The 24017-nt window shown below is 44.3% G+C and overlaps 1 protein-coding gene across 4 annotated transcripts in view; it reads left to right on the top strand.

The window, feature by feature from the left end:
* Positions 1-227: 227 nt before the first annotated feature.
* Positions 228-24017, top strand: part of Cpne8 (copine 8) — a 174024-nt gene continuing 150234 nt past the window's right edge. For 3 of the 4 annotated variants that reach the window (XM_087558325.1, XM_087558326.1, XM_087558324.1), the window contains exon 1: positions 286-493. Coding sequence is in view for 1 of the 4 variants with exons in the window: in NM_001108750.1 (NP_001102220.1) it covers positions 357-493 (137 nt within the window). In the remaining 3 variants the exon portion in view is untranslated. 4 annotated transcript variants of the gene reach the window in all.

Here is a 24017-nt window from a genome sequence, read left to right as displayed (position 1 = left end):
AGTGGGAGACCTATCAGCGGGGATCGGGGTCAATCGCCAGCGCCCCGGGCTCTCCCACTAGACGGCGCGGGGTCTGTACGGGTCACCTACGGTCGCTGCGCCCTACGCCCAGAGCCTCGGAGCTGCAAACCCAGTCATAGCCCGAGGGCTGCCCCGGAGAGGGAGCAGCCGGGAGAGCCACTTGGGAGACCGTGGCGGTTTGGCCAGGACTGACTCGGTCGCGGGATTCGCGACGAGGTCCGCCTCTTCCCTCCCCTTCCCGCGCCGCCTCCGCCTCCTTCCTCTGCCTCCACCCTCACCCCTTCCCGTCGGTGCGGAGCTCGGCTCCGAGCAGCGCTCAGCCCGCCGCAGCTTGGATGTGGGCTCGGGACAAGTGCTCTGCGCCTCCGCTCGAGATGGACAGCCGCTACACCAGCGCCACGGGCATCGGGGACTTGAACCAGCTGAGTGCGGCCATCCCTGCCACACGCGTGGAGGTGTCGGTGTCCTGCAGGTGAGGACGCGGCTCTTTTTTTTTTTTTTTTTTCCTTCCTTCTATCCGGGCTTGGTGGCACTTGACTGGCGCTCCCAGTACCACTGGTGAGAAGTTGCTTGCTGAGTGGGGATACCCTCCTTGTGGTACTGACTGACGTTACCCCACCCCCTCCCAACCCCCACCCCGGGTCAAATGACACAGAGTTGGGGACGAGAGTGGTGGGCTTTGGGACTGCGTCTTTTTGCTTTCTCTCTGGGAAACGTTGTGAAAGTTGGCAAAGCTGTGACTCAGCTACAGAAACCCTAGCCGCCGCCCACTTTGCAACCTTTTAAAAATTATTTATTTATTTTAAACGACCGCAATCAGGGCCAGAGGTTCAGTGATGACGGGAACAGAAGGGTCAGCCCTGCCAAAAGCGTGTGTGATGCTACGCACTTTGGCCCGGGACTCCCTCCGCTGGGCGTCTGGGAAGCCTGGCGGTGGGCTCTGCTCCAGTTCCACAGTTTCCTCCTCCCCACCCACTTCCTGGAACCGTCTAGCTCCCTTACCCTACACCCTTCCGGGACGTTTGCCCTAGGCCGGTAGCGGTTCCAGGTTCAGTCTTTCTGGCAGACGCTTACCTAAGAATTGAGAAGTCACGACTGATTTTCTGCCCGCCGGTAGACAAACATTAGAATGCTTCCAGCAACTCTCAAGGACTGCCAATTTCAGACTCCCCTTTCCTGACGCTCACTGGGCCAGATCCTCTGTAAGTCAGGTAGAATAGCCGTGCTGGCCCAGTTTTGGGGAATTAGATGGTCGGCTCTATTAAGGATACTACATTCCATGTACCCAGGTGCCCACTTCGCGTTAGAACACTTCTTTCCACCGTTCTCACTGAAAAACCCCACTCATACTCTATGCTCCCGTGTTTTTAAATGCCCTCAAATGTTCTCAGTCTTTCTGTAGGAAAGATCCTTGTAACTCTAAAAAAGCATGGGTGATTTTTGTTGTAAACAAAGCCTGAAGTTTAACCCCCTCAGCCTCTAAACATTGGTTCTCAGCTAATGCTTCGACCATTTAATACAGTTCCCCATGTTGTGACACTACCCCCTCCCCCGCCCCCACCTTAAAATTATACTTGTTGCTGCTTAATAGCTGTGTTTTTGCTACTGGTACAAAGAGTAATATAAACATCTGTGTTTCCTGATGGTCGTAGGTGACCCCTGCGAAAGGGTTATTTGATTGGCAAAGGAGTCGCCCACCCACAGGTTGAAAAATCACTGCCCTGAAACTAAAGTTTCTTGGAAATGCATGTTTGGCATCCATCCCGCAAGTGGCCATGTCCTTTGGTAGGGGAAAGCCCTTAGACAACATATGATTGACCTCAGACTGTGAAAGTTACAGTGGTGTTCATGACAGCAGACCCAAGCCCTTGCGTTATTGGGGTCACTGCCTCTAATGTTCCTCTAGGCTCCTTGTGATAGCAGCTGCCTGGCAGAGTCCTGTGTCAATTCATAATAGGTGCATTTCTTCTCTCTGAAGCTGGCTTTAGTGTTAGGCTCCTGTCACCTAATGCTGTAATACACAGTGGGCAGTGGGTGGTCAGGAATTTCACTATCTAAGCATAGTTTAGAGTTCTGTCGTTTTTTCTGAAACCCTGCAGCATCGGGAGGGCACTAAATAGACAAGAACGTGGCACAACTCTGAGCGTCCCATAGTTCTTAGGAGTGAGGAGAAATAGCACCAGTCTCACGCACCAACCGTTCCAATGCTTCTTTGCTGTAGGTATGCTGGAGACCCTGAAGTGCACTGGCTTAAACCAGTTTGTTTCACCTTCCTACTCCAGTCCTGGGAGACTTTCTTCTATGTGGGGTTACTTTTCAGTACTTAAAAAAGAAAAAGTTTCAAATAGAAAAAAAAAATCTGAAAGAGAACTGAATACTTAGTAGCAAGTATTTCTTCTAAGCTTGTCCGGGCCTAATCTCTATTATTTGAGCTGTCTAGGTTCAGTTGATTGTGTATTTCTTACTAAACTCAATGTAGTTTCTATCGTTGGGCGAAAGTGTACTTGACAACTTGGTGGCATAAGGCAAGTTCCTTTCATTTCTGTGGTGCTGAGAACTCTGTCTCATCACCTTACGGGGTGTGGTATCCTGGGAACTTTGTCATCGGTATCCTGGGTGCAGATTCTGGCCTTGTAATTTACTGTTATTCTCTGAAAGTTGGTTTTGTTATTTGTCTGAGTTTGTTTATATCCAGTAAGGGAGCTAACTGTGGCATGTTCTTTAGAGAACGGGGAGGGTTTTTATAGAAGGACATGGGGAACATGCTTGTTACAGTACATGGCAGTGCTAGCTATGAAATAAATACTGAACTACAAATATAATACAGTGTCTTAGGTAGGGTTATTGTGGCTATGGTGAAACAGCATGACTTGGGAAGGAAGGCTTTGTTTGGCTTAACAGTACAAGAACTCAAGCAAGGCAGGAACCTGGAGGCAGGAGCTGATGCAGAGGCCATGGAGGGATGCTGCTTACTGGCTTGCTTCCCCTGGCTACTCAGCCTGCTTTCTTACAGAACCCAGAAGTATGAACTCAGGGACTGCACTGTCCACAATAGGCTGGCTCCTCCCCCATCAATCACTAATTAAGAAAAATATAGTTGCATGTTATGTCAGCATTATCTCAGTTGAGGTTCCCTCTTTGCGGATAGTTCTAGCTCGTGTCAAATTGACATGAGACTAACTGGAACATGTAGACAGTGGCACTTAGAGTCCTGCTAACAGACTTCTGTAACTACTCTATTTTAACCTTAGTAAGCCAGTTAAGGAACACAGAGCTAGCCGTTCCTGGAGCACAGCCTTCCCAGGATGGCTGTGAGGAGTTCACTTAGCAAGAAGGCACGATTGAGAGCCTCTCAGCCTTGCTGTGGGAAGGTAGGGCAAGGACCTCCCCCGCCTAGTTAGTTGTCTGAGCGAGCTCTGATCACTGCCGATACCTCAAAGACAGCTTGCAATGGAACCCCCTTTGATAACCTTCTTCCTCTGCTCCCTATAATCCAAAGATCCATTGTCACATTGGGAAGGAAAGAAAGGTAACAGTTGAAGCCAGAAGCTAAATATAGCTTTTCTTTACTGATCGAGTATCCACGCGTCTTTTATACACATAGGAATTAAACCCTGCTTCATGAGTAGTACGAATATGCTGTCATCTCTGAGATCATGAAATGTGACTGGCAGATACACATTATATAAGATAGCAACCTCGGATAAAACTTTGCAATAAGGCTCCTACATGTGCTGGGACAGGCCATTGTGGAACTGAGCACTCAACATATGTGACAGGAGTGGGGTGGGGGTGGGGATGGGAGTAGGGGGGGAGGATGGGCTGTAACAGATCAAGGCAGATGGGCATGGATTGGAGAGATGACAGCAACACTTTTAGTGGCTGTGAACTTGTTAGTGATGAAGACCACAGACTGGTTACAGTTCCCGGAAGGCAGACTCCGGGTCTTTGACTTCTCTTCTACCCATTACCAGCTATGTGTGCGGTCAACATTTATTACTTTGTAGATTTTTTTAAAGACCTAAGTTACCCGACCAACTGAACTTCTCTGCAGTTGAAATGATACTGTAGCTAACCTTCCAGTCTTTATCCTGGAAACACGTCATTGTAAACGGATGCTAATGCTAATGGGAAAAAATAATTCGCTGTAATTAATCACTTTCCCCAGAGCATTTGTCTCAATGCTTTAGTGACTTTTGTCATAATTTTAGTGGTTTTTGTCATTTTTGTCATTTTTCTCTGGGCTATCTAGACTCTGGTTCCTGGCCCTCCAGACAGTGCCAGGGGTGGACTCCCTCCTGTGACGTGGCTCTCAAGCTGGATCAGGCATTGGTTGGCCACTCCCATAATTTCTCCTCCACCTTTACCCTAGAACATCTTGTAGGCAGGGCAGATTGGAGGTTTTGTGGCTGGCTTAGTGGCCCCAGGCCTTCCACTGGAAGGCTTACCTGGTTCTGAGAGGTTAGTTTATTGATGGTAAGTGTGTAGTGTCGTCAGAGTTCTGCGTGACGTGCCTCCGGTCTTCCCCCACTAGCTTTCAAGTTCAAGATCAAGCTAGATGATCCTTTCAATTACTCCCGGAATGGTAGCTGTACTGATTTTAAACACCAATGTGGAAGGAAGCTGAAATGTTTTGAGTGTGCATACCATGGTAAGCATCCTAAAAGCCAGACCCAACTGTAGTTCCCTTGTCTTGCCTAGCATCAATTCTCCCATGAATTGTCTGAATATAATGTAACAAATCTATGCTTACCATCTATCAAGACACCAGGCAACATTTAATCCAGAGATAGGAGTTCCAAAGCACACCAGGTGATCCATTCTGGGCTGGACCAGTGTGGCTGCTGCGTGCTGCTCTGTAATCGGCCTCCCTCCCTTTCCTCATTCCCTCTTCTTAATTAGATTTTTATTTGTTCTCAAGACTGAGATCAAATGCCCTCTTCTTTTATGACCCCTTTCTTTTTTTTTTTTTTTTTATTAACTTGAGTATTTCTTATTTACATTTCGAATGTTATTCCCTTTCCCGGTTTCCGGGCAAACATCCCCCTAATCCCCCCTCCCCTTCTTTGTGGGTGTTCCCCTCCCCATCCTCCCCCCATTGCCACCCTCCCCCCAACAATCACGTTCACTGGGGGTTCAGTCTTAGCAGGACCCAGGGCTTCCCCTTCCACTGGTGCTCTTACTAGGATATTCATTGCTACCTATGAGGTCAGAGTCCAGGGTCAGTCCATGTATAGTCTTTGGGTAGTGGCTTAGTCCCTGGAAGCTCTGGTTGCTTGGCATTGTTGTACATATGGTGTCTCGAGCCCCTTCAAGCTCTTCTAGTTCTTTCTCTGATTCCTTCAACGGGGGTCCTATTCTCAGTTCAGTGGTTTGCTGCTGGCATTCGCCTCTGTATTTGCTGTATTCTGGCTGTGTCTCTCAGGAGCGATCTACATCCGGCTCCTGTCAGCCTGCACTTCTTTGCTTCATCCATCTTGTCTAATTGGGTGGCTGTATATGTATGGGCCACATGTGGGGCAGGCTCTGAATAGGTGTTCCTTCTGCCTCTGTTTTAATCTTTGCCTCTCTATTCCCTGCCAAGGGTATTCTTGTACCCCCTTTTAAAGAAGGAGTGAAGCATTCACATTTTGATCATCCGTCTTGAGTTTCATTTGTTCTAGGCATTATGACCCCTTTCTTAAGCTGGAGTTTTCTTTACTCTTCCAACAGTTGGCTCTCACAATTTATCACACCGGGATACTCTAATTCTTGGACACAATGTAACATCCATTGTGACTCTTTCTTGCTGATGTATTCTGACTGGCCGGTAAACACACCAGGCTTAAATGAAGTCATCTGGTGTTTGAGAAGTTAAGAGGCTTCCGGTTATAGACTTCTGGGCTCCACAGCAGATCTACTGAGGCATCTCTGGGAACGTGATGCTGGGCTCTACCCCCATGAGTTCACATGTGCTGGTTATGTGCTCCAAAACTTGCAGGCTTGATGATCCAATAACTCTGACTAAGCAGAGATTCTGGCCTGTTGATTACAACTGATTTTTTTTTTTTATGCTAGAATTTCCATCCAGAGCACTTTTATGGGCTTTGGAAAGTGGAGGGAAGTGCAATCAGATTTCGTGAGTTTGTCTCTTAAATTAGAGAGTTACATTTGAGAATTTAAAAATAGTTTTGAGAGAAGTTCAGAGAGCATCACTTACAAAAGGGTGGGTTTGCAAGTCAAGGTTAGTCTTATAGTTAAGTAGGTTTGATTTGTGTGCTTTGCCTAACGAATTTTGTCCCGGGCCTGTCACTTGTGAGGTTTATTGCTTCTTTGTGCAAGGAAGCCCCAGTCCTGAGCTTCTCATCTTTCTCTGATACTAACTCTGTGCCCTTTGATGAGACCTTGTAGTAAACTGACATTAGAAGGAAATCTCACACTGGCCATTTGCAAAGTAGTTAAGTCATAATTTATGTTTTGCAAAACAGACAATAGTTTTAAATAGACAATTACACTGCTATAATACAATGATATTAATACATAATTTTTAATAACTTGATCTAACACATGTACGAACAGGATGAAATATGATATTATTTGATGCACTGATTTTTCTTGGAAGTTTATTTTTGCTGGTGTGTTTCTACTTTTATTTTCGATAGGATTTCCCCATGCAAATGTTGTAGTCTAGGCTGGCCTGAAACGTGTGATCCTCCTGCCTCAGCAATACATGCTGGGACTTTAGACATGAAGCACTAGTCCTGACTGGATTTATTTTCAATAATAATGAAGAAGAAATAAAAGGGGAAAGTATAGTATTAACATAAACTGTTATCCCCCCCCCAATGTAACTTGATTGACATAACACACATTGCTGGCTACCTAATTTGAGCGTCTGAGATTTTATTATTATTATTATTATTATTATTATTATTATTATTATTATTGTTAAGGGGACATGAGCATGCCTGGCACTTATGTGGAGTTCAACTTGTGATGGTCTCTCCTTCCACTATGGGTTCCAGCAATCAAACTCAGGCTGTACAACTTGTATGACAAGTCCTTTTACCTGCTAAGCGCTATCCCTGTCTGAGAAATTTTCTAGAAGGATATCATGGTAGGTTATTTCTAGGTGTTTCAATGTCCTCATTTAACTCAATCACCTCCTAAAACAATGTGAGATTCTACTGTGGTTGATCTAGATTTTCCTCTCAACCAGAGTCTAGCAGGAGTCTGGTCTGTTTTGTTTGCCTTCGAAATGCAGACTATTTGATGTCAATAAATAGGGGTGCTTTCCTGCAGCTTACTTCGAAGTGTGCTTGTCATGTTTCAGGGAAATAGAGCTTCGAGCGGAGATGGCAAATGGAGTCAATCTTGTGCCATAACTTTGCTCACTTGAGCGAGTCCTGTTGCCCGAAGTTGTCTCTGGGGGGTTTCAGAGGGGACCAGAAGGCTTCATGAAAAAGTAGCTGACTTGAGAAATGAAGTGAACCAAGGCTATCCAGTGTGCATGTGTTATTTTTCTATCTCAAAGTCCTTGGTATACTGTTTCATATGCTTTACAGGCTGGGAACACTCCTTTTAAACCACCCCAGATCCTGGGACTCTGGAGTCTGCTGCCTCCTTTCTGTCTATACTTTGATGGCTCTGGTTCAGGAAGCAGTCATTTGTTTTTAGCACTGGGCAAGGTAGGGCAACTTGTGGGTGGCCGAGTCTGGAGGATGACTGTTTTTTTTTTTTTTCTGAATGAAGATCAGGGTTCTTCCTCATTCCACCAGCTGTTGCCTTTCTGTCTCATCTGGACGTAGGATCTCCACTTCCTGAGTGTCTGAAAACCTTGCCCTGTGGCTTGCCTGTGGCTAAGCTTACGGACGGTTGCCATGACGTTTACGTAGGTCCCCAGAGTGTGATAATTCAGTGTCTCTTTCCTTGAATTCTAATACTACCTCACGTTTTATTTTTTACGACTTACCATTTTTTGCATTTTTGCATGTATTTTTCCATAACCAATTTAAAAAGCACATGTTTTATTACTGATTACTATAAATTTAACTGTGTTTTGCGTGTAAACCTTTTCAATACAGCAGATGCTTGCTGCTTGATGGATAGGTTGGAAAAATAAACCTACCTGTTCATGGATTTAATTATTTTCACAATCTTAAAATTTCAATATAAACAGTACAAAAACATGAACACAAACCCATTTTACCATAGGATTTAATGAAAGGATAATTTTTAGTCCAGCTAATATATCACTCTTCAAGGATTTCACCTGAACAGACAAGAAACAGATACTTTTGAATTAGGTTACATTGTTTCTAAGTACAATCACTTTTAGAAGTGGACAGGATTTCTGCCTACTGACAGATCATTTGCTTCTTTAATTTGGAAGGAATGTTGAGCAAAAATAGACAATCAATAGAACTCAGAGGGGAAGCTGGGCAGATCGCGCCTTTGGTAAATTGCTAGGTTCAGTCCTGTGTCTACTGGGAAAGCAGACAGAGTTCCTCCAGCCCCCTGGCCCAGCACCGTGCCGAATATGCAAGCCTCAGGTTCAGTGGGAGTCTCTGTCTTAGACTGAGGACACACACATACACACTTATACATACATACATACATACATACACATATGCATACACACATACACACACATACACACACTTATACATGCATATACATACATACACACACATGCACACACACATACACATACAAACACACACAAACACACACATACAAGCACACACATATACACACATATGCATACATACACACATTTAAACATATGCACACATATACACACACATACAAACACACATATACATACACATATACACACACACATGCACACACACAAACACAAACATGCACACACACATATACACAAAAACACACACAAACACACACATATACCCCCCACAAACACACATATACACACAAACACACACATATACACACATACACATACACACAAACATACACATATACACACAAACACACACATACACACACATATATACACACATACATACATATGTACATACATACACATACACATACACAAAAAACACACACATATACACACATGTATACATACATACTCATACACATAAAACACACACATATACACATACATACACATACACATAAAACACACATACACACACAAACACATACATACACACACACACACACACACACACTGATAAACTTGTGTGTCTGATATCCTATATAATGGATCTAAATAGGAAAGCATATGACATGTCTTAATCTTTGACTCAAAATGGATTTTGTATTGAAGAAACTAACTTACTTGATGAAGCACTAAAGTGAGCAACTCATGGTATTTCAAATGGATTCTCCCTTGAGGGAGAAGAAGTGTAAGAGTCTTTCTTACAGACTCTATGCATTTGTTCAATCAATTTTATTTAGTGCTACAAAAAATGGGAATAAAAATTATTTGAGAAGTCAAAAGTCAACAATAACAAGACACAAGAATAGAGTGACAGGGGGCCTGAAGTGATGGCTCAGTGGTTAAGAGCACTGGCTGCTCTTCCAGAGGTCCTGAATTCAAACCCCAGCAACCACATGGTGGCTCACAACCATCTGTAATGGGATCTGATGCCCTCTTCTGGTGTGTCTGAAGACAGCTACAGTGTACTCATAGATATAAAATAAATAATTCTTTAAAACAAAAGAATGGAGCAACAGAAGGAAACAGTCTCTTCAGATGAGAAAAGCAGAGCTGATCTTTATGTACAATATTTATATATGTGTGTATGATATTTATGTTAAAATAAGCAGACTTACTTGTGAAGCCGCTGACCATAAATCATAGCACTTCCTTCCTTCGTCTGGCTATGAGGTTTCGTTGAGTCTTCTAATATCCAACGTGCTTCCAACACAGCAGACAGGTCTGAATGCTCTGTTGATTCTATTTAGCTCAAACTCTAGTAATGCTTGATTGTATGGGGTATTTTTAAGGTACAGACCTCATTAATTGTGGTAACTATAAAGTCAGGAAAACCCAAAACTTAACACCACTCTTTTTCAACAAAGCTGGGCCACGGGTGTCTCGTTAGTGAGTGTGGAGGCGCCCAGCAGCTCCCGATGCACAGGGAATGCTGTGATTTTTCTCGTGCAATTATTGTGTGCCTGTATCATTTCCTTCTCATGGGAGGAAAATGGTCCAAGCCCGCTGTTTTCGGCAGAATTGTCATTGGTGTTTCCTCAGAGACTTTTCAGACCACATATGGGCCCACTACAAAATGCTAGCTTCCGTCTTCACAGGGGACTAAATTCCCTTCTAGTTTTTGAAAACCTCCTTACTACATTAGTAAAAATTCTGTCAGTTGGCATTTAAGCCCTCACTTCCTGGATACTTCACTACCTACCCTTCAATATGGCTGACTATGGTGCTGGTTAGGTGCTTGTCTGTCCCGGGGCACAAGTGCTACCAGAGTCATGAGATTGGCAATCCCAACGCAGTGGGCTCAGCCACCCACTCAGCACGCCAATTTAAAGAGATAAGGAAGCAGAGAAAGGAAACGTGTTAATGTGGCCACACTTGTGAGAGGAACACGTAAAGATTCCAGTGACCTGCCTTGCCCACACCCACAGCCCTGCTCTATCTTTGGGGTCCTGATGAAGTTGTTCTGGTTGAAATAGAGAGTAAGAAGGGGTTGGGGATTTAGCTCAATGGTAGAGCGCTTGCCTAGCAAGCGGAAGGCCCTGGGTTCAGTCCTCAGCTCCGGAAAAAAAAAAAAAAAAAAAGAAATAGAGAGTAAGAGATATAATTGACTAAGTAGTCCTCATGAGAATGTGTTTCTGTCCATCATTGACATATCTGGGCTGTGTGAAGACTCCTAGGAGGTAGGGAATGGCAGGTACTTACACCCTTACAGCTTTGTTTACGACTCCCCAATTGCCAGTGCATTAAGGTCCTTTAGATATTTTGATTACGGACTTGGTTTTAGTTTCGCTTGCTGCATAGGTTGTCCTTGAATTCACTCTGTAGCCCAGGATGACCTTGAAATCCTGGTTCTCCTGCCTTTGCCTCATAAGTGGGATCTTGACCTGTTTCGTTTCACATCTCCGGTTCCCTGCTTCCCTTCTCTCCACCGCCTGCATCTAGAGCCTTCGTGGTTCCAAGCCACTTCAGATGAGCTGGATCAGGAGCAAACCAGGATTGTCCCTCCCAGTGTCCCTCTGGACGCTGCTGATCGTTGACACATCCTCTAATTTACTGTTTGTGGTGCATGTTCTGCATTTCACCGGACTGTCTGCCCATCTCTCCCCTTATACAAATGATACAGAGGCAGGAACAGGCATTTACAGCGAGTCTCTCACACGCCGTCCTTCCTCTGGCTCCCAATGACTTAATGCTTACTGAAGAAACGTTCGAAAGGCTATCAGATATGCCTGGAATTATATCTCGTCAAACACCAACTGAGGCTTAAGACTCGTACTACGTCTAGCATCTTGAGGAGAAACTGCTTAATGATTACTTGCACGAGGTTGTTGTATCTTACAATGTTGGGAACTCCAAGTGGAAGACAGAAGGGACAAACAGTCTCCATTGAGTTGAAACAAAAACAAACACAGTCATAAAGAAAGGGTGAAGGAGACAGGAGCTTATCCACTCCTGTTTTAGGATTTGTAGACCTAAATGCACAGTGGGCTTGTAGATGCTGGCCCCGAATTTATTTACTTGTCCTAACAAGGCGAGTCCTTGTGATTCAGGGGTGCATCACCCATGGTGGAGGTGACCGCCACATTAGGAAGTTATCTTTAGTCCCTGGGTCGCCTGGTCACATGTGCTAACATTCAAACTCCGAGTCTGTCTTCTGTTTAAACTCGCTAGGGGACTCTGCAAAGCTCAGATTGCTGTGAAGTGCAATTTGAATTATTCATTGATTTAAACAGATTTCTGAAAATAGTTGAAAACCTGGAGGGAACCATGAATTTAAAAAGAGAGCCATGAGGAGTCTATGGGGGTGGGGGATTGGGGGCTTTGAGGGAAGAAAGAGAATAGGGAAATGGTGCAATTATTATTGTAATCTCAAAAACCAAATCCAAAAAGCTGAAGCAAAAGAAAGCCTGCCGATCTCGCTATGCCTTCTTCATAAGCTTGTTTTTATTGGTAAAGAATATATGCTAACTGAGGAAACGTAAGAAAAGTTGACCCACGTGTACAGGTTTTCTTTTGAAATGTGGAGATATCGAACTTGCAAGTGGTTGAAATCGCAACCGATTTCTCAACCACCAGTGGAGAAGGAAACAAAAAGTTGGGAAATACACTCCTATATTTCTCATGCATCTAAAGTGCCTGGAAGGCAAAGTCAGCAGGACTGATGCCAGGGGTTGCGGACTGATGCCAGGGGTTGCGGACTGATGCCAGGAGTTACGGGAGTGTTTGCCTTCAACTTTCTCCTGGGTGGTGATTTGTGGACCAGCCACCCTCATCAGCACTACTTCTTGGAACAGACGTGCATCACACATTGACTCTGGTAGGAGCGGGTGGACCACACAGACTAATTTGGCAAATCGTGCAAAATACGGAGCGGCTCATGGCCACTCAGCTGCTGTTGAGTTCCAACGTGGTGACGGCATTCAAGTGGGCAGGAGGAGACGGAGGAAGAGGATGGTGTGGAAACCTCGGTGTTGTGACGGGGGAAGGGAATTGTGTAAGAATCAGAGAAGAGTTCAACCCAACAGGCGTGACTTTGATTACAGCTTATGTATTTAACGGTGGGAATTCAGTAAGCTCGCTGGTCTCGGCTTCTGTATGTAAAAGGGGTAGAAAGTCTTCCTCATACATTTGCCATTCGGACGGAGTGATGCCATAGCAATGAAGCGCTTTGAAAGCACCTGCAACTTAGCACACCCATCATTGGTGTTGCCATTCAACCCAGGTAGGAGAAGGATGGCTCCCAGAGGGAGATAGTGGAGACTCAGATAAGTTTTACATAATCTATCACTGTAAAAATGCAGAGAAAACCCAAACTGAATTGTGCTTAAAAGAATGGAGCAGAGACCACACACACACACACACACACACACACACACACACACACACACAATGTTTTCATTCAAATCCATGTTCTAGTGACTTAGAAAAGACCACACCCTCTTGTGGTTGTGTTAATTCAGCCCCTCTTGGCAGGCTTGTGGGTCTTCGCCTGGAGAGTCCTCAGTTGTGATCTGAGGAAACCCGTGGGGGTGTCTGTCTGTCATGCCAAGGCCTCGACCAATGCTGTTGCCATGTTTCTGTGGATGCTGCCACCGAGAGTGGCAGGAATACCCTGTTGCCGTGGAGTCTGACACAGGGCTTTGCTGCCACTTCTACTGTGACTCCAGACATTGCCTGTGGTGCATGACTCTTCACTTACCAGATCCCGTGGTTCTACGTGCCCCTCGAGGGTCACGTTCAAGTTGGCAGCCTCTTCGGTCCTGGGCGTCGTCGGATCTTTCGGTCCCCATGTTCACAGATTTTAGGTCTGTGCTCACATCACACAGCTCTGGACTGCAGGTGGTGTGGCTTGGGACTTGTCTTTGAGCTTGGGTTTCAGAAATGAGCTCCACTCTTTAGGGGGTGGCTGCTCTAGGCATCCCTCGTGTTCCAGCTGGGGCCAATTAGGACATCACACAGGGAACCCACGGGCTTTCCTTTTCATGTTTCCAGGGGTGTCCGTAGCCTTTTAAACTTTAACAGGGGCACACTGGAACTTGAAGCGCAGTGTACTGAGCATGAAGTTCTACGTCATGATGGCCACCTTCCCCCACCACTTTTCCCTCCTACTGTGTGCTGGGGGCTGGTGTAGGTACCTTATATTTACTCCCCAGAACACCCTGTGTGGAGCAAGCATCATCCTATGTTTTCCCACCCAGCCCCTTTTGTTTTCTAACAGAAGGTGGGTGAAACACACAGGATTTAGGATGAACAGCCAGCCAGGAAGTGTCCCCACACGGAGGCTTCGGAAATCGGTGACGTCATGATAGGACCCGGCTGTAACTTTGATGCTAAATTTTGACTGAAATCATTCATTAAATTGATTGAAATCTCATCTCTTTAATCAGTTGCTTGATGATGATTTAGCTTCCACCAAGCGTTCTTAATTATAAGCAACAGTTGTGATTATGTTGTAGCAGGTAATGCACGTAATATGTAATATATAGTTATATAATTGAGAAGGATGCCAATGTGTGCATATTTGAAAAAAAAAAAAAAGCTTCTCTGCTTGGCATTTTAGACTGTGTTTCCCATCAAGATATAGGTGGGAACAGCAAAGGGAATGCATTTTTTTTCTTTTAAATTTCTAACTATGTGACACAATGTCCACAAAAGGCTTTGAAAGCCCCTAAGACTGGACACACAGCTCATCTCCAAGCCCCCACTGAGCTGAGGTAGAGCAGTGGCTCGCAGTGTGGAGATGGCGGGGACTAAAAGATCCTCCACTTTTAGAGATGGCATCACGTTTTGACCGCTGGATGCTGTACCCAGGTACATCTCCGTCTTGTTCTTTGGAACAGGATTAGTTCCCTCACACTCGAGATCATTTTTCCTTCCTAAATGCACAAACCTCCCTCTCTAGCATGTTAATTTTTTTTCCATAACCCTAACAAGATTTCACCACGAAATTGTGTTACCATGGCCACAAACGAGAGTGAGCGCGATCTCCCTCACCACTGTATTTCATGTAACCTTCACTTCCTACGCCTGGCTCGGGGCCTCTTCTGGTCTACAACACCGTACAGCCAGGCCTCTCCACACCTGCCTCCTCTTCTTCCATTCTCTGTCGGTGGCTCCTTCTTGGATAGCCCTTTTCTAAACCACATCTGAAAGCAATTCCACATGCTCGATTCCAGTATTTTCACTTTGTCCCTCTTCTCTTTGCTCTCCCTGTTTCCTTCTCCCTACCCCCCTTCCCGTGGTGTTGAAGATGGGGTCCAGAGATTGGCATATCGCAAGCAGCCACTCTGCTGTTTTATCCTTTTGTTTACGTGTGTGGGTGCGGGCGCTGCTGTTACTGGTGTTTGCGGGCACCCAGCTTTTTTTTTTTTTTTTTTTTTTTTTTTTAAGATTTACTTACTAGGTACACAGCGTTCTGCCTGCATGTATGCCTGCAGGCCAGAAGAGGGCGCCAGATCTCATTACAGATGGTTGTGAGCCACCATGTGGTTGCTGGGAATTGAATTCAGGACCTCTAGGAAGAGCAGTCAGTGCTCTTAACCACTGAGCCATCTCTCCAGCTCCGACACCCAGCTTTTTACGTGGGCGCTTGGATCTGAATTCTGCTCCCTTGCACAACAAGGGCTCTTAACCAACGAGCCATCTCTCCAGCCCATCAGTCACTGTACTGTTGAGTCGTGTCCTCCATTGCCCTGTCTTCTCTTCTGAGCGATACCTGAAACGTGTACCTTTCATCTGTTTACAGACTGCGTTTCCCCCTTCCTCTGTAAAATAAACTCCTTGAAATAAGGGCTTCTCCAGTCTTTTATACTGTTCTTACATGGTACCCGGACACCGGCTGGCGTTTACCAAATGTTCAGTTAGTGCAGATTGAAAGGAAGAATGGGTCTAACCTTGATTAGGGTGCTTTAGCTCAATGTAGGGCATTCTCCAGCCGTTCAGAAGTGGGCATGCTACCGAGCCAGAGTGAATCCATGAAACTGGACGATGGAGATTAAGGGGGTGGGAAGGGTGGCAGATAGGCTTAGGTGCCAGGGTTATAAAGTAGGATGTTCAAGGACTCTAGTCACCTTCTCCCCACCACAGGCAAAGCACAGTCCATAAGGAGTTGTAGCTTAAGATCTGAGCTGGTAGCTGGACAGTAGGCAGCAGGCAGCAGGCAGCAGGCAGCAGGGCTGGTTCTTGTTTCTTTGAAGGAGGCTTCATCGTGTAGCTGAGTTTGGCATCCTGTGCACGTACTGCTTTTCCCTCAGCCTTGCTAGTGCTGGGAGTGCAGGCGTGAGCTACCACAGCTGGCAGCTTTGGTCATAGGCAGTGGACTGAGTGCCTGCGTCTGGGATGCAGAAGGCACCTCTGTATTTCCATCGCCCATTCTTTGTTTTCTGTAACAGCAAAATATGCATTTAATATGGTATTTATTCAAGAGCACCTAAGGTTCATCCATTTTACGGGAGGACCGTGGCCCGTCATGTGTCTCCTGTGGATCTCAGAGATGATTACTGACGATAAACTTTACGTGATATACTCACGGAGTTACTGTATTTCTTTTCTTTTCTTTTTTTTCTTTTCTTTCTTTTTTTTTTTTTTTTTTGGTTCTTTTTTTTGGAGCTGGGGACCGAACCCAGGGCCTTGCGCTTCCTAGGCAAGCGCTCTACTACTGAGCTAAATCTCCAACCCCACTGTATTTCTTCTTTTATGAGAGGTTTGATAGATTCTTTAGCTTAGAAAAAGGTAGATCGCTATAATTTTGAGGCTAGCTTAGTCTACAGAGAGGTTCAGACCAGGCTACTCTGGGCTACATAGTGAGATGCTGTTTCAAAAGCAAAAATTTTTAGCCTGTGTTTTCTTTAGGAGATATATAGATATAGATATATATTTAATTATTTTATAACTTTCCGGGTCAGGTCTCTACTTGGAGTGTGGTGAGGAGATGTGTGATATGTAGTTAAAAGTTCACATTCCGGGGTGGTCACAGCTATACCATCTATAGTTAATCAGCATCCGAGGAGGAGTTGACCTTATTAATACGGATGACTTCCTTCCTCTTATCAATAAGATGTATGGGGTTTGTGTATATTAGTAGTTTGGCATTTCCCCTATTATCTAGTTATAAAAACACAGGGTTTGGATGAATGGGTGCCCTCCTACCTCGCTGACAGAAACGTAAAATAGGGCAGCCATCCACTGAAGAAAATGGTTTGGCAGATCTGCAGTGCTCAGCAGTGTTACTGATTATGTTCTCACTAGAAAGGCAGCCGTGGGTCTGCATCAAACATGCGTTCAAGGGAGAAATGGCCCCCAACACTCATGGAGGACACCCAGAGCGACTGAAGTGTCCGTCTGACAGTACAATGGGCTACTGTTTGGCAGAAAAGTGAAACCCTGACTGTTGCTGCAAAATGCAGGAAAGTTCAAAATGTGATGGGCACATGGTGTGTGACTCCATTTACACGCAATGCCTAGGACAGGGATGTATGTGAAAGCAGACTTATCCATAGTTACCAAGGGCTGGAGAGAGAGAGAATGGGAAAAGGCCGTGACTGTTAATGGGCAGTGACTTTTTGGTGGAAAAGAAGTTAAAAGATGTTCGAAGAACTAGGCTGTGGTGATGGTTGTTAAGCAGTTGTGTGGCTACACTGCAGACTAAGCTGCAACGTTAGAAGGCAAATCCCATGCTCCATGAATTACATCTGAATTGAGCGGTGGCCAAAGGGCGCGTGTAGATCTTTACAGAGAGACATGGGGATGTTCTGAAGAATGCATCCTCAGGGAATTTCACCACTGTGAAAACATTATATTCAGAATCTACCGAACATGACCCTAGATAGAATAGCCCGGGCTCTACGGTGAATATATATCATGTCGCCTATTGTTCCCAGGGTTGTGATGAACAAGACAGCCTGAAATTAATTCAAGATCAAGGGAAAACGATACATTTCATAGAGGCCACAGATAGCGTGCATGAGTCTGCCATCATCCTAACTGCAGTACACCGCTTTTAATACAGTGGGCTCTAACACCCAGGGCAAGAAATTTAGTAAGCATCTAAGCCAGTAGCATAGTTCTTTATAATCAACTATTAGATACCTTTACGTGACTGGCCGCATCACTATATCACCACAAACAAGCGAGTACCTGTGCCTTTGCAATGCTTAGGATGACGTGGTGTGAGTAGAGGGTAAGAGACTTTCAGCTCTGTGAAAACTTCATAGGACAATTGTGGCCCATCTATCCTATAGCTAATGAGATGCATTATTTGACATCTAACCGTACTTCCAGAGCTACAGAACTGTACACTCGTTGTTCTATAGAACTACCCTCTGAGCCAAAGGCCTCCACCTTCAGTAGTCCAGCTGGGCCCACTTGCTGAAGACCATCACAACTAAGGTTAACTGTTGACCTTTCCTCTTGGTATGAGGGGACAAGAAAGGTTATGGGGCCCTCTCCTGAGTCATTCTCCCTACAACCAGTTGCATGCAATTCTGCCACAATTGCTTATGATCTTAGGGGATCTAGGAGGGGCTAAGGGTTGTAGGTAGGAAAGTATGGGGAGAGAGGGTTCTCCCTCTATGAAGTCTTGAAGAGGCCACTTCTCCTTGCTGGGTCTAGACCTTCCAGTTATTATGGGTCTGAGGTTACTCAGAGATTCACCATGATGATAATTAAACTTTAACAAGAAGAGGCTTTTTATTTAGGTGCTGGCACCTATTGTAGGGGCCTAGATTGCACCTAACAGTGTTCTCACGTAGCCACATCACCCCAGACCTTGTAAAGGCAAAACCCATAAGATTATATGCATTCTGCTTACCTCTACATGGAGGCAGGGTTTCCACTCAACATACATGTCTTATATTTGTTCTAGTCATTGAGCAGAGTAAGCAAGTTGGATTACAAAATCAGGAAAAAAGGAAAACAGTCTTCTGATCTACTATCTTATAAGAATAGAAAAACTTACAAGATTAGTCAATCCAAGAATAGTCTTCAATGCTAGGAAAGAAGGGCAGAGTGGGCTGCTAGGGTATACCAGCCTGTACGAAGTTAAGGTCTTAGATGGTAGAGGCATTTTTAGAATTGTTTTTCCTTTGTTAGTTTGCTTGTCCAGCACAGTACATTTAAACTTTAAATGTAATATTAATCATTAAATTTCCCACCTTGAGTTGTATCCTTGGTCAGGTCTTTCACTCTGTGGCAGGTACCTGTTCCCATTTCTAAAAAGCCACACAATAACCTTCTGGTAGAGGGAAATTAGTTTCCTTCAGACCTAAGAGTTCGGTCTTTTGTTGAGGATGAGAGGAGATGTGTTACCTTTGTAACCGCTTCTCAGCTGAAATTAGGATGCCATTTCAGAGCCCAGGGAGGCTAGAATATTGGTCAAAGGCCAGGAGGGAATTCAGTTGATGGGGATCACTCATCAGAAGTATCTGGTTCCTTGAACCAGCTGGAGAGACAGCAATCAATCACAATGGCTGGACTGGCTTACATAGGCTTTTAGCAAGTTTACTTCTTTCTGGTTTTGGAGCAGTTTGTAGTCCACAGATGATGCCTGAATAGTATCTATCAGTCCTAGTGGAAATCAGCCAGGAAAAATCAATACTAGGGGCAGAAGTTAAAGTTTAGGACCTTAAAGAAAAATCTTACATTTGCAACTTCCCGCTGAGGGATAGAGAGTAGATGGGGAAGCTTAGGCTGTTGTCAGTGCTTCACCACAGTTAGAGGAATGGCTTATCAGAATTTAAAGACTGCTTTAAGGTCACCTACACTTCTGTCTTTGACCCCTCACCCATTGCTCTGTAAGTAAAACTAATACACTCATCGGCTCCCCAGGTGAACTTTGAAATCATACCTTGCTTCATCCTTAAGACCTCAGAAGGAGGGGTAGACATTATTGATATCGGTCCTGGGGAAGGAATGTTAGCCATACATGTCTAGTAAGTCTCACGGGTTATACTGTGTAGAATATTGTTCTAGGTTGAGAGATGCCTTAAGTCGTAGATACAGACGGCCCTTGAGTTCTCTGCACTGATGCTCTGTCAGATCATGCCACTAGAATATACGTCAGCATCGCTGCCCGAGAGTGCCCTTTGGAGTGTTTCAAAAGGACTGAAAGCTGAAAGTGGATTAAAACCATGGGGCATTCCATATGAGTGTTTGGGGTCCTGCTTGCTAAAGAGTGATTGTCTCATTGGCAGTAAGTTATAGTCAAAAAGCTGCCCCGTCCTCGGGAACTCAATATGAAAGCAAATGCAATTTCCAGATCTTGAATTTTATGAAACAATGAACAATAGAAATCTAGAAAAATTATTAACCTTTACATAGTCATTGAATCCTAATAAGTTCATTGAATTATTTTGCTAATTTTGTTATTCTCTTGCTTGCTTTCTATGTGCAAAATTGAATTTTCTGCCAAGTAATTTAATTTTTCTATTTCTAACATTCATTTTTATTTTATATATTTCCTAGAATTTTCTGCTATGTTCAATAAAGGCTTTATAGCTCATTTTATTTTTTCATTGATACAACCTGTTAATATAATATATACACACATATATGTATATATTAAAATTAAAATCAAAATTAAAAATCAGTTATTAAAATGATACCTCAAATGTATCTTACATTTTTGTGATTCTGGCAACTTTCTTGAACATCTCTGAATTTTGTAATTTCATCTGGAGAATGAGTCTTATTAATAATTGCCACTTGTCAGGATCACGTTGAGGGATAAGGAAATGGCTTATCTGAGAGCTGAGCACAGCCTGGTACCAGGCTTGATGAACAGAGTAGGAGTAGAAATTGTGCTGTGGGCTCTCATTTTGTGCTGGCCACATAGGAGGGAGTGGGCAGTGTTTAGAACAACAGCAGGTAGGAGAGAAGTTTCCAGAAAAAGAGAGTGCCGTGGGAAAACATGGACACAGAGAATGAAGCGGAATTACCTGCAGCCAGATCAGTGGTTCTCTACCTTCTCAATGCTGTGACCCTTTCACACACACAGTGCCTCATGTTGTGGTGACCCCCGAACCAAAAACTATTTGGTTCCTGATTTATAACTGTCATCTTGCTGCTGAGTTGAAATGGAAATATCCAGTATCTGATATGCTAGTAACGAAGGGGTTGTGACCGCAGTTTGACAACCACTGAGAGGTGCCCAGAGATGTAAAGACAGAGATGTGGCGGGTGATGAGGGTTAGGACAAACGCTGCATTTCTGTAGGGAATGGGTCCCTCTTGGCAGCATCTTGGTGACTGCATTTGTGTGGTGGAAGGCAGAAAATCCAATAAAGAAGGGCAGTGCTGGGACAGGGTGATGGAGACTTCAGGGCTAGGGAGAGAAATGGGTGGTTTTCATGCTAGGTTTAAGAGAATTTCACAATTTTGTTGCATACCAGGCACGAATTGATTTTTTTCTTTCTCTCTCAATATCTCTCTCTCTCTCTCTCTCTCTCTCTCTCTCTCTCTCTCTCTCTCTCTCTCTCTCTCTCTCTCTCTGGAACCCAAGAATTCAAATCAGTATGGCTGGGCTGAAGCCCTGCTGTGGGCAAAGTCATTCTCCTCCCACAGCCTCTCTTGCAGAGTCTGTTTGGATTGTCCAGTGTCCCCCACCAAGCTTAACTTGGGGTTGATCTACTCTTTGAGACCAGAATTTACAAAACCGTCTGCAGGAGACATATCTGTTGATTTCCCTGCTAGTGTCCACAGTCCCTTTTTTTTTCCTCTTAGGAGGATACATGTGATAACCTTTCTGCCCCACCCAAGAACCTAGGTTCATCTCTGCCACTGAGTGAATGGCTTAGTCACATCCTAAAGCTTGCTCCTCTCCTCTCAGATAAGGCCACATTCACCGGTTCCAGGAACCACAACCTGGCATCTTCCGGACAGCTCTTCCAGTTGTCTTTCAATGAGATAGGAATATAGGAGGTGTATAATTCCAGAAGGATAATGATTAGGGAGTTGGTTATTGTAACCCTGAGATCTGTGTTTTAGGGAGACCCACTAACGGGTAATATTTAACATCACCTGGGAAGAGGGACCCTTGATTGGTCGAGGAGTTGTCTTCGTCAGACTGGCCTGTGCGTGTGCATGTCTGTAAGGCATGTTCTTGATAAATGATTCATGTGAGAAGGCCCGGTCCACTGGACAAACGGTCTGCAGTTGTCTAAAAAGCAGATTGAGCAGGCTGTTAGGCATCGTCGTTCCATGGCCTCTGCTTCAGTTCATTCTTCCTGCTTCCTGCCTTGGCTCCCCTCAATGGTGGCCCATAAAGAGAAATAAACTGTTCCCCCCAAATTGCTTTTGGTCACGGTTTTAACCCAGCAACAGAAACCAAACTAATACACACATATTCTCTTTTCAATCAGTCATATCAATTTTTTTTCCTTACTGTCATCTTTTAAAAAAATGGTTATATTTCTTTTCTGTTTCAGGAGACAGAGTTTGTGTTCTCACCCATTTCTCCTGAGAAAGTTGAATTAACCCTTTGCTTCTTCAGATCTGTACAGGTTCTTATCTCAAGTCTACCAGGCAGGGGAGAGGTATCAGACACTAGATTTCTGTGTAATTTCCAACAGTGTCACTTGTAGAAGAGTGATTCAGAAGAAATATGAAAAAATATTTTCAGTATTTTCCCTCACAGTGATCTTTGTAGATATCCCTGGATGTCGGAAGCATATTCCCTAAGCAGAGTTGAAATTATGCACCGCTGGTCTTTTAATGCCAAGGATACTAATAAATAAATAGTTGGAGTAACCTAATTCATCATCAACTGAAATGATCAGGTCATTTCTGGGCGGTCCCAGTGATTGTTGGTAGGTGCATGATGTTCATGGTGGTCAAGTTTCCCCATCTAAGAGCCTCGTCCTCCTGTATTGAAAGCCAGGAAGTCTTAGTGAGGGCTACCCAGTGACCCTGCTTTTCAGAATTCCTTATGCCTAACATGCAAGCTGACTTTGACTTTTCCATAATTTCAGCCTCAGAATGTTTATACTTTTATTTACATAATTACTTTATTTTCTCTTGGAAACCTATCTTTTCGCCTGTATACAATCTGTTTCCTTTTGCTGTAACAGTCATAGCTTGGAGAAAAGAGATTTTCCTCAAACATGCGTGTAAAATTCTCAGAGCTAATGAAAGAATCGGTGAATCAAATGTTGCAGTCAGATCACTTCCAAAGATGGGTTTTTTTCCCTTGCCTTTATAAAAAAAAATGTGAAAAACTTTTTTAGATTTAAGAAAAATGTATATCTTTTTAATCTAGAGCTCCCTGATTCTAGCCTGTGTGATACTGTAATGGCAAACACAGAGGCCCAGGCCTGGCCCGGTGAATCTGTGTGACCTCACATGCCACCTGTCCCTGCTCTGGTGCCTGTGGTAAAGCACCTCGCCACAGCTAACATGAGGGCTGTGGATGTCTCCCATTAAACAATAACTCGCTTGTGTGATGCAGCGTCTGTGGGCCCTGCTCTCTGCAAGCTTGTGCCAGTTCCTGGAGCTGTCTGAGCAGTATTTGGTAGCAGCCTGGCAGGCCTCCAGCGCTCCAGAACCCACACTAAATGGCAGGCAAATACAAGAATCAACAGTTTCCAGCTTTTAATCACAGCCTCTTCTTTGGTAGGAACAGGACAATTTCTGGGCGAGGCCCCATTGAACAGAGAATTTATCATAATGGAATGATAATGCCGTGAAACATTGGCTGGCTCGCTCTTTACCATTGTCCTCAAGGGAATATATATACACACACATATATGCTTCTGTCCTATTTTTTTAGCTATTTCTATTAAAAGCTAACACAACTGTTCCTCTCGTTCAGCCATGGAGACTTGTATTATTGGAGCAAGCTCTCTCAGGTACACTTGGTAATAATGCATCTTGCAGCCCCCCCTCCCCCTCTACTGTGCATTCAATTTGAGAATGTATTCCCTAAAGCAAGCATTTCATGTGCGTGCTTTATTAAGTCAGCACTTCCAGAACTTAAAAGCTCTCAAAGTGCTATGATTTTTTTAAAAATATTGACTTTGAAATTTATATGGATATCTACTGGATTCCTCTACTCAAGTTGCACCTGTGATCGGATAGGTGTCTATTTGTTTCCCTTTACAGAAAGATTCCCTATCGTGTGGTATCACTTACTGAGGAAGAAAGAATGAGTAATAAAAGACTCTTGTAGCTCTGTGTTACTGTGTATATGGGGTGTGTGTGTGTGTGTGTGTGTGTGTGTGTGTGTGTGTTGAGTGTGTGGTGTGTATATGGAGTTCGTCCCATCCTTCCACATTTATGAGGGTTCTGGGCCTAGAATTCAGGTCAACAGGCTTGTACTTGCCAGCTAAGCCGTT

The sequence above is a fragment of the Rattus norvegicus genome, chromosome 7, assembly GCF_021556685.1.
Source record: "Rattus norvegicus strain SHRSP/BbbUtx chromosome 7, alternate assembly SHRSP_T2T, whole genome shotgun sequence".
Taxonomy (NCBI): domain Eukaryota; kingdom Metazoa; phylum Chordata; class Mammalia; order Rodentia; family Muridae; genus Rattus; species Rattus norvegicus.
This window is presented reverse-complemented; position numbering and strand designations above follow the sequence as displayed.